Source organism: Dama dama, chromosome 15 (assembly GCF_033118175.1).
Source record: "Dama dama isolate Ldn47 chromosome 15, ASM3311817v1, whole genome shotgun sequence".
Taxonomy (NCBI): Eukaryota; Metazoa; Chordata; class Mammalia; order Artiodactyla; family Cervidae; genus Dama; species Dama dama.
In genome coordinates this window covers 9,958,829-9,972,860 of record NC_083695.1, presented here as the reverse complement: position 1 = coordinate 9,972,860, position 14,032 = coordinate 9,958,829, and the positions used below count along the sequence as shown (strand labels likewise).

Sequence of the window (14,032 nt, the reverse complement as noted above, 5' to 3'; positions counted from 1 at the left end):
TTTTCCCACCAGTTCTATGGAAACAGAAAGTTACGCCTCAAAGCTCCCCGGGAAATGTAGTCCAGCCTTTCGGGCCAATGCGCGAGACCTCCCCCGCAGAGAACTGCAAGACCCGCAATGCCCCGCGCCTCCGTGAAACGGGCGGGGGGGGAAACGAAAGGGGGAGGAGCAACAAAGCAGAGGGGAGGCGGCAACGACGCCTGCGCAGTGTGACCGGGATGGCGCATTTTATTGCACCGAGTAATGCGGTGTCGCCGGTGGCCGAGGAGGGCGGAGAGTTCTGCGATGAAATAGGGGGAAGTATTCATGTAGGCATCGGAGGGATCCTTACTCTGAACTATAAGGTGGGAAGCTGATACTGGGTACAGCTTACTCCCGGACCCGCGGCGTGAAAGTTGTGATATCATCCTCGAACTGTGAGTGGCTGTGCTGGCGGCTGGGGGGGAACCCGGATGGGGAGGTGGGTGGGGGAGGCTGGGAGGCGGAGCTGAGACGGAAGAAAGAAAGGAGGGTGAGGACCCGGATGCTGAACCGGATTGTGTATGAATTTTCCATCCTTTGGCTGGAGAAGGGGCGGAGCCGCAAGGGACCCAGCAGGACGGAAGGGGCCCTGTGGGCGGGGAGGAAGCAGGCACCTCACCGACCCTGTGCTAGGGGAGTCGACGTCTGAAGCACTTCTGCCAAGCCTGTGTTAAAAATCTGACTCGAAGTTATTTAAATTCCCTCCCTGTATCTCTCCGGCAGTTTTCTTCAGACCCATCCATCATCTCCCGGAGTTTGGACGGATGCGCTCTGCGCTCCGCAGCCGCCCTTATATTTGTATGTCGATTTGGCAATACTGAAACCAGATCCTTCCCTTTAAAGAAAAAAAAAAAAAAACACTTTGCATATTTTCACTTTTCAATGCGGGAGTGTGCCTTGAGTTTAACCTCTAACGCGTTGGAAGGCACTTGCCGTTGGTTCTGTCGTTCATTTCACATATTTGAGCGCCTACCATGTGAAAAAACTGGTATGGCCCCTGCCTTCCTGAATCGGAGCATAAGACAGGAGCATTAACTAGGATGGACACACACGTCAGTGTGAAATTGCAACAGGTGTGATTGCTACGAAAGAGAGTGTCACGGTGATATGAGAATTGGAAATAGGGAATTTGCTTTAAGGAAATGAGGGAAGGCTTTCCCGAGCAAGTGAAGATCGAGCTGAGAGCAGAAGGTTTACCAGGAGTTAACTAAGGAAAGAACATTCCAGACAGAAACGGTATCATGTTGGGAAGCCTTGTGCCAGCGGGGAGTTTTTCAAAGGAGGCTGGAGAGCTGGGGGTTTGACTGTCCGAACGTGACACGCTTTGTTAGGGAGTTTTGTTATTGTTTAAGAGCTGTGGGATAACGTCTAAGGTTCCCAATCGGAGAGGAGATAGGCCCAGATTTGAATTTAGAAAAGGTCACAGGGTGAAGAGTAGAGGACTAGATGAGAGGGACAGGTACCAGGGAGTCCAACCTGGGGGTTATTGTCTCCAGGGAGAAGAGAATTTGATTTTGTTAATTAATATTCATCATATATTGTTTGAACAAATTTAAGGCAGCTTCCCAGTTGTGAAAATGAGTAGTTTTGGACTCTGAACAGAGGCATTCTGTGGTGGTTGTTCACTCTGAAAGTAAATTAGGCACAAGATTGTAATGAACTATACATCAATAAAATATTTTAAAAATTAGTAGAGTTCATGTAACACAGTAATGCCTCTTTATATTCAGGTCTCCTATGTGACAGCTAAAATTTCTAGGTGTGATAAATTGTGGTCTTTTGGGTAAAGAAAAAGGTCAGTCAGAGTATTGCCACTGTAATAAGTATTGCCACAGGGTTGTAGGGTAGCAACAGTTAAACTACACAAGACAAGAAACAGACTGGTTTTCAGGACTTAGAAAAATTGAGGCTTCTATGTTTTCCCACTGTTGAGAATACTTTCAAATAAACGTTTTTTGGGAAAAGTGCAGTCGCTCAGGCGTGTCTGACTGTTTGCAACCCCATAGACTGTAGCCTATCAGGTTCCTCCGTCCATGGGATTTTCCAGGCAAGAACACTGGAGTGGGTTGCCATTTCCTTCTCCAGGAGATCTTCCCAAACCCAGGGATTGAACCCGGGTCTCTCACATTGTAGGCAGATGCTTTACCGGCTGAGCCACCAGGGAAGGAACATTAATTGACTTATTTGTTTGGTGAGTATTCTTAAACTTTCTTGAATGATCAAAGGAAAGGATTTTTTTAAAGATTCATAACTGATATTTTAAGTTGAAAAAACCAAAACCCACAGAATTGAAACAGATTAGCTCTGATATCTATCCAGCAGTGTATAGTTGCTACTAAACTAGACAGAAACAAAACAGAATTATTCAAAGTTGGTCTTACAGGTTTTTTTTTTTTCTTTTGGCCACACCGCATGGCATGTGGAATTTTAGTTCCCCAACCAGAAATCCAAACCCTATCCCCTGCATTGGAAGTATGGTTTCTTAACTACTGGATGACCAGGGAAGTCCATGTTGATTTTTAAATTATGTGTTCTGGAGGCTGCAAAAAAGATAAAACAGAATTTTTGTTTTCAACCTAGTTGAGAAGAGATGGCTACTAATTGGTTTAAATAAAATATTGGTTTAAATAAAGTATTTTATTTAAATAAAATTGGTTTAAATAAAATATATATATGTGGTACATTTTTAAAATTCTACTTTTAATTCTGTTCAGTAATCTTTTACCTAAGTGATTATTCTTCCTGCATATCATCTTCTTTTTTAATCTCTTAAGAATAAGATAATCTTTATCAGACTTTAAACAGTATAGGTGTTATTAGATTACTTCCAGGTGATACAGGGGTAAAGAGTCAGCCTGCCAATGCAGGAGATGCAGGAGACAGGGTCAGACCCTGGGTAGGCAAGATCCCCTGGAGAAAGAAATGGCAACCCACTCCAGTATACCTGCCTGGAAAATTCCGTGGACTGGCGGGCTGCAGTCCGTGGGGTCAAAAGAATCAGACATGACTTAGCACACATCAGGTTACCAAACTGGTATTTGGATTATTTCAAAGTATTTTCTGAACTTTTTTTACCTTGGGACATACTTAATATTAATTGTTGTTCAAAGCAGATGTAGCAGTTTTCTGTGTGGAAGTTTTCTCTTTGGATTCATATTGCTAAAAGGATTTCCTTTGGGAAGTGCAGATTTTTATGATCATTTCACCTAGATATTTAAGAGTAGACTACAGAAAACACACCTTTCAATCCTTTAGCATGATCCTTGGGACCAAATCATTGTCCCAAGAAAACGAAGGTAGACAAAGGTGAGAAACCTTCTGAAATGTCCAGATTAAAAATGAAGACTTCCCCACCCAAAGAAAAGAAACAGAAAAAAACAAAAACAGAAATGAAAATTCCTAATAAGAGGACAAAAGTAGCAATAAATATTTATAAAGAGATGGTGGAGATTGAACAGTAAAGGAGGATTCCAGTAAAATTGTGAGTGCATTTTTAGGAAATATTGAAGTAAATATAAAATTCAGAATAATAAGTCTCTGGGGAATATCTTTAATATAATTGCACTCAAGGGACTTCCCTGGTGGTACGTGGATAAGAATCTGCCCACCAGTGCAGGGGACACTGATTCCATCCCTGGTCCAAGACGATCACACATGCCAGAGGGCAACAGCCCATGCACCACAACTAAACCCACATGCCCTGGGGCCTGTCCTCCACAACAAGAGAAGCCCCCACAGTGAGAAGCCATGTACCAAGGAAGAGTATCCCCCACTTGGCACAACTAGAGAAAGTCCACGCACAACAGCGAAGACCCAGCACAGCCAAAATTAGTAAATTAACTAATTTTTAAAAGACTTCTTTTGTAATTGTGCTCGTTAGTACATGTCTTAATCAGAGTGTCTAAAATGGATTGTGAAGAAAATGCATAAAAGAATTTTCTCCTTATATTCTTATGTTTTAAATATAATGTGACCCTTGAACAATGTGAGTTTGAAGTGCTCAGGTTCCACTTATGCTCATATTTCTTTTTATAATATATACTACAGTATTACGTGATTTGTGGTTAGACTTGAATCTGTGCATGCAGAACCAGGGATACTGAGGTTCAACTGTGAAGTATTGATAGCACTCAAGATTTTCAACTGCAGAGGGGAGGGTGTTGGTGCCTCGAACCCCAGTGTTGTTTAAGGGTCACATGTATAAAACATACTCATTTTAATGCTCTTGGAAAAAAAAGTATGTTTTCTAATTTATATGATCAGTCATATGTAGAAGTATCTAATTCTATGGATTTGTTTTTAAGGTTTCATAGGTGTAGAATTTTCACTTAAAACCCAACTAAAAGTTTACTAAAACATCTTGAAATACAAACTCCTTTCCACTTTTGATACTCAATTACTTCATCTTTATGATTCTCCTTTTTTACAGATCAGCTTTGAAATTTAAAAACAATGGAGAAGACTCAAGAAACGGTCCAACGAATTCTTCTAGAACCTTACAAGTACTTACTTCAGTTACCAGGTAATAGTTTAGTCATAATACATATAGGGTCATTTATATAGAGTAGTGGTCATTTAAATATTAACATACAGAAAAGGTTAGAATTGTCAGCTCTTGAGACTTTCTATTTAAGGAGATACATATAAGGAAAATAATTATAAACTTTTACAATTTTTTTTTCTTAAAAGGGACGTTTTTAAGGCACCTCTTTAAAAATAGCCAATTTTATAACATAACTAAAGATAAAAATACTTAAAACATTTGAGTATCTCATTAGAAATTTTATCCTTTATGGATGCGACACATTTTTATTCCCTACTGTTTTGATATTAGGGGGTGTTATGCCAATTTGTATGACAACAAAAAGCTACACTTAACTTTTTATTTTTTGCCTGCGGTGGGTCCTCGTTGCAGCACGTGGGCTTTCTCCAGTTGCAACGAGCAGGGGCTACTCTTCAGTGAGGTGCAGGCCTCTGACTGCAGTGGCTTCTCTTGTTGCGGAGCACGGACTCTAGATGCACAAGCTCAGCAGTTGTGGCCCATGAGTTTAGTTGCTCCATGGCGTATGGAATCTTGCCCAACGAAGGACTGAACCAGTATTCCCTGCATGGCAAGATGGATCCTTGGCCACAGACCACCAGGGAAACCCCAGACAGCATTTCTTACACTACCACTTCCTGTAAGAGACAAATAGCAAAACATTCAAAGCAAATTACTTGGAAGCATAACCGAAATTATTCCTCTACAAAGATGAGTCACTTGGACACGGCTTAATCATATATATGTGTGTGTTTTATTTTGCTAATTTTTTTTCCTTAGCTTTTCTGAGAAGCAAGTAGTAGCAAGTAAAAACGTATGCATTTGATAAATGTGGCTTCTCAATAAAAATTCAAACCAGTTACTCACAGGTGAAAAGTTGGGAATTCCCTGGCAATCCCGCCGTTAGGATTCTGCACTTTCACTGCCAAGGCCCTGGGTTTACTCCCTGACATCCCACAAGCCGTGCAGTGTGGCCAAAAAAAAAATAAGGTGATAAGTTGACAACCATAGGAAGACGTATTTAGCTCACACAGTGTCTCAGCTATAGTGTAGTGATGACCTCAACTCAGTCACAGTTAAGACTTTTTATTTCTGTTCCAGAGTGCACACTTGGGCTTCCCTGGTGCTCAGTGGTAAAGAATCCACTTGCCAGTGCAGGAGATGTGGGCTCGATCCCTGATCTGGGAAGATAACTGACTGCCGCAGAGCAACTAAGCCCATGTGCCAGAACTGTTGAGCCTGTGCTCCGGAGCACTGTAACTGCAGCTCCTGAAGCCCTCGTGGCCGAGAGCCCATGCTCAGCAATAGGAGAGGTCAACGCAGTGAGACGCCAGCACACCGCAACTAGAGGGTAGCCCCCACTCACCACAACTGGAGAACAGCTCACGCAGCAACAAAGACCCGGCACAGCCAAAAAGAAATAAACATTTTAAAATGAATAAAGCACACACTTTTCTTGATGAGCATACCTCAGTGGGAATTAGGGCATTTCTATTCTTTATGAGCCGGGGGAGGGTAAGTGTGGTTGTCCTAAGCCAGAAGAGTGGTAGCTCTACCTCCACCTTGGAAACCATCGTGATGAGTGATATTTCTACTCTAGCAGACCGTAATGGAGACACACTTGCTAATGTCAATGCTTCAGAAGCATGGGGGAGAGACAAGTGGAGAAAGCAAGGGAACATTGCCAACTGTTCAAGAAAAAGCCAAGAGCCTGCTTTTGGGTGACATTTATTCAGCTGCCAGTAGCTTCACTTATGTTAGGGTCTCGCTTTGAGAAAGTTCACACTGTTGCTCCTGAACTCTCCCCGCCTGTTGCTGGGCTTATTTTGTTACAAGCTGGCAAACACTGGTTGGAACTGGGCTACCGTAAAATATGCCAGTTATCAGTGATGATAAGAATCTTAACTAGCATCACCCAGTGTCTCCCACTCCACTACTGTACAAAGCAAGAACTGCCTGTAATTACATTTTAATAATAATGTTTATCTACCTAATGAACTACTTCAGTAGCTTTGTTTTAATCCTCATTATTCAGAAGAAATGTTTTAGGCCTTTAGATAACATATTTAAGACTCATTAGCTATCCTGTGAAATGTGAACTTCCAACGACGTTCAAGCTGGTTTTAGAAAAGGCAGAGGAACCAGAGATCAAATTGCCAATATCAATATCGGCTAGATCATCGAAAAAGCAAGAGAGTTCCAGAAAAACATCTATTTCTGCTTTATTGACTATGCCAAAGCCTTTGACTATGTGGATCACAATAACCTGTGGAAAATTCTGAAAGAGATGGGAATACCAGACCACATGACCCACCTCTTGAGAAACCTGTATGCAGGTCAGGAAGCAACAGTTAGAACTGGACATGGAACAACAGACTGGTTCCAAATAGGAAAAGGAGTAAGTCAAGGCTGTATATTGTCACCCTGCTTATTTAACTTATATGCAGAGTACATCATGAGAAACACTGGGCTGGAAGAAGCACAAACTGGAATCAAGATTGCTGGGAGAAGTATCAATAACCTCAGATATGCAGATGACACCACCCTTATGGCAGAAAGTGAAGAGGAACTAAAAAGCCTCTTGATGAAGGTGAAAGAGGAGAGTGAAAAAGTTGGCTTAAAGCTCAACATTCAGAAAACTAATATCATGGCATCTGGTCCCATCACTTCATGGCAAATAGATGGGGAAACAGTGGAAGCAGTGTCAGACTTTATTTTTTGGGGCTCCAAAATAACTGCAGATGGTGATTGCAGCTGTGAAATTAAAAGACGCTTACTCCTTGGAAGGAAAGTTATGACCAACCTAGACAGCATATTAAAAAGCAGAGACATTACTTTGCCAACAAAGGTCCATCTAGTCAAGGCTATGGTTTTTCCAGTGGTCATTTATGGATGTGAGAGCTGGACTGTGAAGAAAGCTGAGCACTGAAGAATTGATGCTTTTGAACTGTGGTGGTGGAGAAGACTCTTGAGAGTCCCTTGGACTGCAAGGAGATCCAACCAGTCCATCCTAAAGGCGATCAGTCCTGGGTGTTCATTGGAAGGACTGATGCTGAAGCTGAAACTCCAATACTTAGGCCATCTCATGCGAAGAGTTGACTCATTGGAAAAGACCCTGATGCTAGGAGGGATTGGGGGCAGGAAGAGAACGGGACGAGAGAGGATGAGATGGCTGGATGGCATCACCGACTCGATGGACATGAGTTTGAGTAAACTCCGGGAGTTGGTGATGGACAGGGATGCCTGGTGTGCTGTGATTCATGGGGTTGCAAAGAGTCGGATATGACTGAGCGACTGAGCTGAACTGAGCTATCCTGTCTTTTTTTTTTAATCAAATACACTCTTGCATTCATGGTAGAATATAATCTCAAAAGATTTTCCTAAAGAAACAGGAAACTGTGTTATGCATAAAGTATTTTTCACAGAGAGCTTCAGAGTTACTAAAGTGACTTAAAGGTGGGTGAGACCACTTTTTGTAACGTTACTCTTACTAATAAAAGGTTATAATAATAATTGTTGACATTAGGGTGTTCTGAAATTAGTGAAGTATTAATAGAATGACTTGTATTTATACTTGTTTATTTACCTGTGCAGAAGTGTAGGTCCCCAGGCCTTTGCGGTTGGAAGCTGAGGAAGAAGTAAGCGTGCAGAAAGGGAGTCAGTAATGTTAAGGTCTTAAAGAGGAAATAGTCATTATTGTAATATTAAAACCTGAAAACAAAACTTGAGTATGTGTAAATTAAGCCATTCATTTGACTGTTTTCCAAATACATTCTGAAATGAAAGCAGAAATGTGACTGTACATTGCCTCTCTGTTCTTCATTTTCTAATGAAAATGAAGCTTGGTTGTTTTGTTTTGTTTTGTTTTTCTTTTTTTTTGAAGCTTGGTTTTTTAAAGTGATCAAGTTACTTTGCACAATTTTGCATTCTCGTTGTAGCCCAGATTGACCTTTGTCAAACTGTAAAATACATCAGAAGTTAGGGGTATAATTGCTACTCAGACCATGTTCACCTTAAGGGTTAATAGAGGATACTGCTTCCAGAACTCTAAGAGAGCCTTCCCTTTTAGACTTCTCACAGAAAGTGAAACTTTTTTCCATTTGGGTATGTGATGAGGGTGTATGTATCCACTTGTTTAGATGATTGGTGCAGAGAAAAACAGATAGGACTCAGAAAATACTGTTTTTGTTTACTGAAACTTTTTATGTAACTATTTCCCTGAAGCCTAATCTGAAATTAGGATGTTACTGTGCATTCACTTTAGCAGGAAGCTCATAGAACATTTTCATTAAATGAACTGATTGTGGTTTTTAGCTACCATTCCTTTATATCTGGGCTAAACAGCTTCTACAGGTGACTATTAATCAAAGACCTCTCTTGAGCTTTCTGTGTAAGAAAAAGATAAAAGTGAAGAAGAACTAAAGAGCCTCTGATGAAAGTGAAAGAGGAGAGTGAAGAATTTGGCTTAAAGCTCAACATTCAGAAAGCTAAGATCATGGCATCCGGTCCCATCACTTCATGGCAAATAGATGGGGAAACAGTGGCTGACTTTATTTTCTGGGCTCCAAAATCATTGCAGATGGTGACTCCAGCCATGAAATTAAAAGATGCATACTCCTTGGAAGGAAAGTTTTGACCAACCTAGACAGCATATTGGGGGGGCAGAGATGTTACTTTGCCAACAAGGGTCCATCTAGTAGAGGTTATGGTTTTTCCAGTGGTCATGTATGGCTGTGAGATTTGTAGTATGGAGAAGGCTGAGCACCGGAGAATTGATGCTTTTGAGCTGTGGTGTTGGAAAGGACTCTTGAGAGTCTTTTGGACTGTAAAGCAGTCCAACCAGTCCATCCTAAAGGAGATCAGTCCTGAGTATTCATTGGTGGGACTGATGTTGAAGCTGAAACTCCAGTATTTTGGCCACCTGATGCCATGAGCTGACTCATTGGAAAAGACCCTGATGCTGGGAAAGATTGAGGGCAGGAGGAGAAGAGGAGGACAGAGGATGAGATGGTTGGATGACATCACCGACTTGATGGACAGGGAGGCCTGGTGTGCTGTGGTCCAAAGAGTTGGACACGACTGAGTGACTGAACTGAACTGCTTTGATTTCCTTACAGTTCGGGGGACTCTCGGAGTCTTCTCCACTACCACAGTTCTGGAGCATCAATTCTTGGGTGTTCGGCCTTCTTTGTGGTACAACTCTCACATCTGTGCATGACTGCTGGAGGAACCATGGCTTTGACTATGTGGACCTTTGTAGGCAAAGTGATGTCTCAGCTTTTTAATATGCTGTTGCCCTATTATACATATCAAAGAATTCAGAAAAGAGAGCTATCAGGGGTCTTGACTTTCAGAGTTTGATCAGATTTGAGCCCAATGGGAAGTGATACATTTCAGAATGGAATTTGAGTAAAGGTTAAGAAAGTCCTTGCCTAGCATCAGTTCTTACCTGAGGACACTGGTGAGAAAGAGTTTTGAATAAAATGCATGTGAAAGAAAAAAAAAAAAAAGAAAAAGATAATATTGAAAAACTAAAGGCCCTAGTCAAAATAAAGAAATTAACTTTTGACTAAGTTCAGGATGTTAAAAAGGAATACTTGATGGGATGGTAATCTTACTTTTTGCTTGAAAAGAAACAGAGCTGTCCAGTCTCTAAAATCTTAAAGGAAAGGGAGATAATTTTAAGAGGTCATTTTATAAGGTAATTCAGTAGCAAAGTACCTTTACTTAGAAATACCTATAGTTATGTAAGGGATGGATAAACAGCAAGGTCCTGGTATATAGCTCAGGGGACTATATTCAGTATCCTATGATAAACCATAATGGAAAAGAATATTAAAAAAGAATATATATATGTATAATAATCACTTTGCAGTACAGTAGAAAGGTAACACATTATAAATCAACTATATTTCAATTAAATAAAATAAATACCTGTAGTCTCTGAAATAGGCTAATTAACTGCCACTAACTAGACTGTCTCCCTTTTCAAGAAAGGAATGAATTAGATCATAATTCCTTAAAAGTCGTTCCATTTCAAAATTGTTGATATAAGTTAAGATGAAAGGAGTGGGCTCACTGATGGGCCACTGGAGTACTATAAATCTCTTTCACCTGCCTTAATTTTAAAAGATTATGTGTCTTTAGGATATGAGTTTTGGCAGTAGGGACCCAGCAGTAGAAGTTAAGCTCTATAGTAGGTAATGGATTGGTGGGGCTGGATTTATCAAGTCTTACTAGTTTTAGAAGTTTGTGAATGTGTTTCTTATAATTAAAGTATTAATTTATTGCCAAATTGTATTCTTTAAATGCAGGTAAACAAGTAAGAACCAAACTGTCACAGGCGTTTAATCATTGGCTAAAAGTTCCAGAAGACAAGCTACAGGTATTTAGGCGATTATAACTTCCTTTTTTTTTTTTTAGTATTTATTTATTTTTGGCCGCATCGGGTCTTGGTTGTGGCACACAGCATCTTTGCTGCAGAATGTGGTCTCTCCAGTTGTGGCATAGGCTTAGTTGCCCCGCATCATGTGGGATCCTAGTTCCCTAACCAGGGACTGAGCACACGTATCCTGAATTGAAAGATTCTTAACCACTGGACTACCAGGAAAGTTTCTCTAACCTCATTCTTAATCCCAAGAAATTAATAGATAGATGTAAAAATACTCTTAGCTCTTAACTCAGTTTAATGATCATACACTATTTCTATTGAGGTCTCTAGATAGTAATTAATTGCAAAAACTAAGACACCTGACACTGATAATCTGTTATATAATAAGTATTGATAAGCTCTGTTGAATAATTCAAATAAAATGAAATTTTCCAATTGTATTTTTTACTAGATCATCATTGAAGTGACAGAAATGTTGCATAATGCCAGTTTACTCATCGATGATATTGAAGACAACTCAAAACTCCGACGTGGCTTTCCAGTGGCACACAGTATCTATGGAATTCCATCTGTCATCAATTCTGCCAATTATGTATATTTTCTTGGCCTAGAGAAAGTCTTAACCCTCGATCACCCGGATGCAGTAAAGCTCTTTACCCGCCAGCTTTTAGAACTCCATCAGGGACAAGGCCTAGATATCTACTGGAGGGATAATTACACTTGTCCCACTGAAGAAGAATATAAAGCAATGGTGCTGCAAAAGACAGGTGGACTATTTGGATTAGCAGTAGGTCTCATGCAGTTGTTCTCTGATTACAAAGAAGATTTAAAACCACTACTTGATACACTTGGGCTCTTTTTCCAAATCAGGGATGATTACGCTAATCTACACTCCAAAGAATACAGTGAAAACAAAAGCTTTTGTGAAGATCTAACAGAGGGAAAGTTCTCATTCCCTACTATTCATGCTATCTGGTCGAGGCCGGAAAGCACCCAGGTGCAGAATATCTTGCGCCAGAGAACCGAAAACATAGATATTAAAAAATACTGTGTACATTACCTTGAGAATGTAGGTTCCTTTGAATACACTCGGAATACTCTTAAAGAGCTTGAATCTAAAGCCTATAAACAAATTGATGCTCGTGGTGGGAACCCTGAGCTAGTAGCTCTAATAAAACACTTGAGTAAAATGTTCAAAGAAGAGAATGAATAATGTTAAGCCATTCTCGACTAGGCCTGATACTTAGTTGACTTTTTTTGTCTTTTAGCCTATTACCTTTTAAAAAAATTGGACCAAGCTGTTAGTCTCCAGAAATTGAGTGATGATGACTATGTGAGTAAAGTTGTTTCAATTTAGAATCCCTATGTACAGATAATCATCATAGTACAAAGTTGTAGGAATCAAAAGGAGCCACATTTAAATAAGTCTAATTTGAATGTCAGAATGTGCTGTGTTGGGACCTTGTGGCCAACTCTGCCTCACATGTTGTGTAGATTCTGTCAATAAAAGAAGACTTCAGCTTCCAGGAACTTTTATCCACATACTTCCTAGCTGTACTACATGGGCAGTTCACAATTCATCTACCCCATTTCTGAGCCATCAACTACTTGGGACCAGTTTCTATAGCTCACTGGCCCAGAGATCACAGGAACTCTTCTTTCTTCCTAAATGTCATTGCTTAGAATAACTAACTCATTCTCCTCCCTGGAAATTCCCTTACTTCCATGCAGAAGCTGACCGTGAAAGTAAGCATTCTGGCCCTTTGTTTCAACTCGTTTTTTCCTTCCTCCCTATCCAGCAAATTCTGCTGTTTTAACCAAGGAGTCTTCATGAATGAAGTTTACACACTAGCCCAGATACCTTTTTCCTTCTAATGTAACTTGCTACACAGACACGTGCTCAGTGCTCTGTCATGTCTTGACTCTTTGCAAGTCTAGGGGTTGTAGCCTGCCAGGCTTCTCTGCCCATGAAATTTTCCAGGCAAGAATACTGGAGTGGCTTGCCATTTCCTCTTCAAGGGATCTTCCTGACCCAGGGATCAAACCTGAGTCTCCTGCATTTCCTGCATTGCAAGCAGATTCTTTCCCACTGAGCCAACAGGGAAGCCCTAATGTAACTCCCACCTCAAAACTAGTGTCTTTCCATTTGGGAAAAAAGAAAAGGTACATGCAAAAAGTATTTTAGGAAGGAGTCTTTAAACCTTTCTTAGTAGTAAAAACCATAAAAGAGTTGTTGGCTCACCTCAAGTCAAAAGCTGGGGGAACTGACCTTTTCCTTCCCACACACATCACTAACCCCCTCCCCCCCCCGCCCCAACAAGGCAATCAGTTGCTTGAATGGAAAAAGGAAGTAGGCATCTTTAATCTCTATGATTAAAGGAAAGAAGAGTTAACCTGAGAGCCAAAATATTCAAAGGCTAGACTCAGGCACAATTAGCTTTATAGTGCTTTAACCATGACTATCCCTTTTGTTTCATTTTAAACCCTAAGCTCCTGGAGCAATCTTGTGGCCCAAGAGCTATGAAGAAAAAGAGACTCTAGTTTCTGTAGTAAGAGGTGTCACTGACATCCCAAAGTTTGTATTTCTCAGTAACATTACATTTTGCTTGATTTGTTGTGCAATATGTTATGTCAGGTCAAATTACCATATACTTGTGTGAAAGAGACTCACCAAAGCACTCAACCTAAGTCTTTTTTTGAAAAAGTTGGGTATTGCCTTTACTAACTTAAAATTTGAATCTTCCATTTTAATTGATCCAAGGAAGCCTCTTCTGAAAATCATATTTGTGCTACCCTACAGATGTTTGAACTTTATTTTTATGAACCTATAACTTAAACTGGATTACTCAGAAAGATCTAATGCTAACTGTATCGACAAATTACCTGTAAGTATAAAGATTGCTTAGGTAGGTTATTCCTTACCTAATCAAATTAATTTTGGCCTGGTACAACTCATGATTCTTTTGTCATTTTTATCTTGCTTTTCAGTGTGACAGAAATGCTTGGCAAAGAGTTGTGTATTAAATAATCAAAAATTTTTTTCACTTGAACTATAGTCAAGATGGTTAACACAAGAAAAC

At 40.3% G+C, this 14,032-nt stretch overlaps 1 protein-coding gene across 3 annotated transcripts; it reads left to right on the top strand.

Annotated features, from left to right (window-relative positions):
* The first annotated feature begins 188 nt into the window (after positions 1-188).
* On the top strand, positions 189-12,482 carry GGPS1 (geranylgeranyl diphosphate synthase 1). 3 transcript variants are annotated; one of them, XM_061161447.1, is made up of 5 exons: positions 189-416; positions 2,155-2,212; positions 4,451-4,543; positions 10,876-10,946; positions 11,404-12,482. In XM_061161447.1, exons 3-5 carry the CDS (start codon positions 4,474-4,476, stop codon positions 12,163-12,165), a joined length of 903 nt encoding a protein of 300 aa, XP_061017430.1. In that variant the 5' UTR covers positions 189-416; positions 2,155-2,212; positions 4,451-4,473; the 3' UTR covers positions 12,166-12,482. The 3 variants fall into 3 exon arrangements, with proteins under 3 accessions (XP_061017430.1, XP_061017429.1, XP_061017431.1); XM_061161446.1 differs by lacking the exon at positions 2,155-2,212 and having other exon boundaries at positions 190-416; XM_061161448.1 differs by lacking the exons at positions 189-416; positions 2,155-2,212 and adding an exon at positions 5,663-8,017.
* Positions 12,483-14,032: the final 1,550 nt, after the last annotated feature.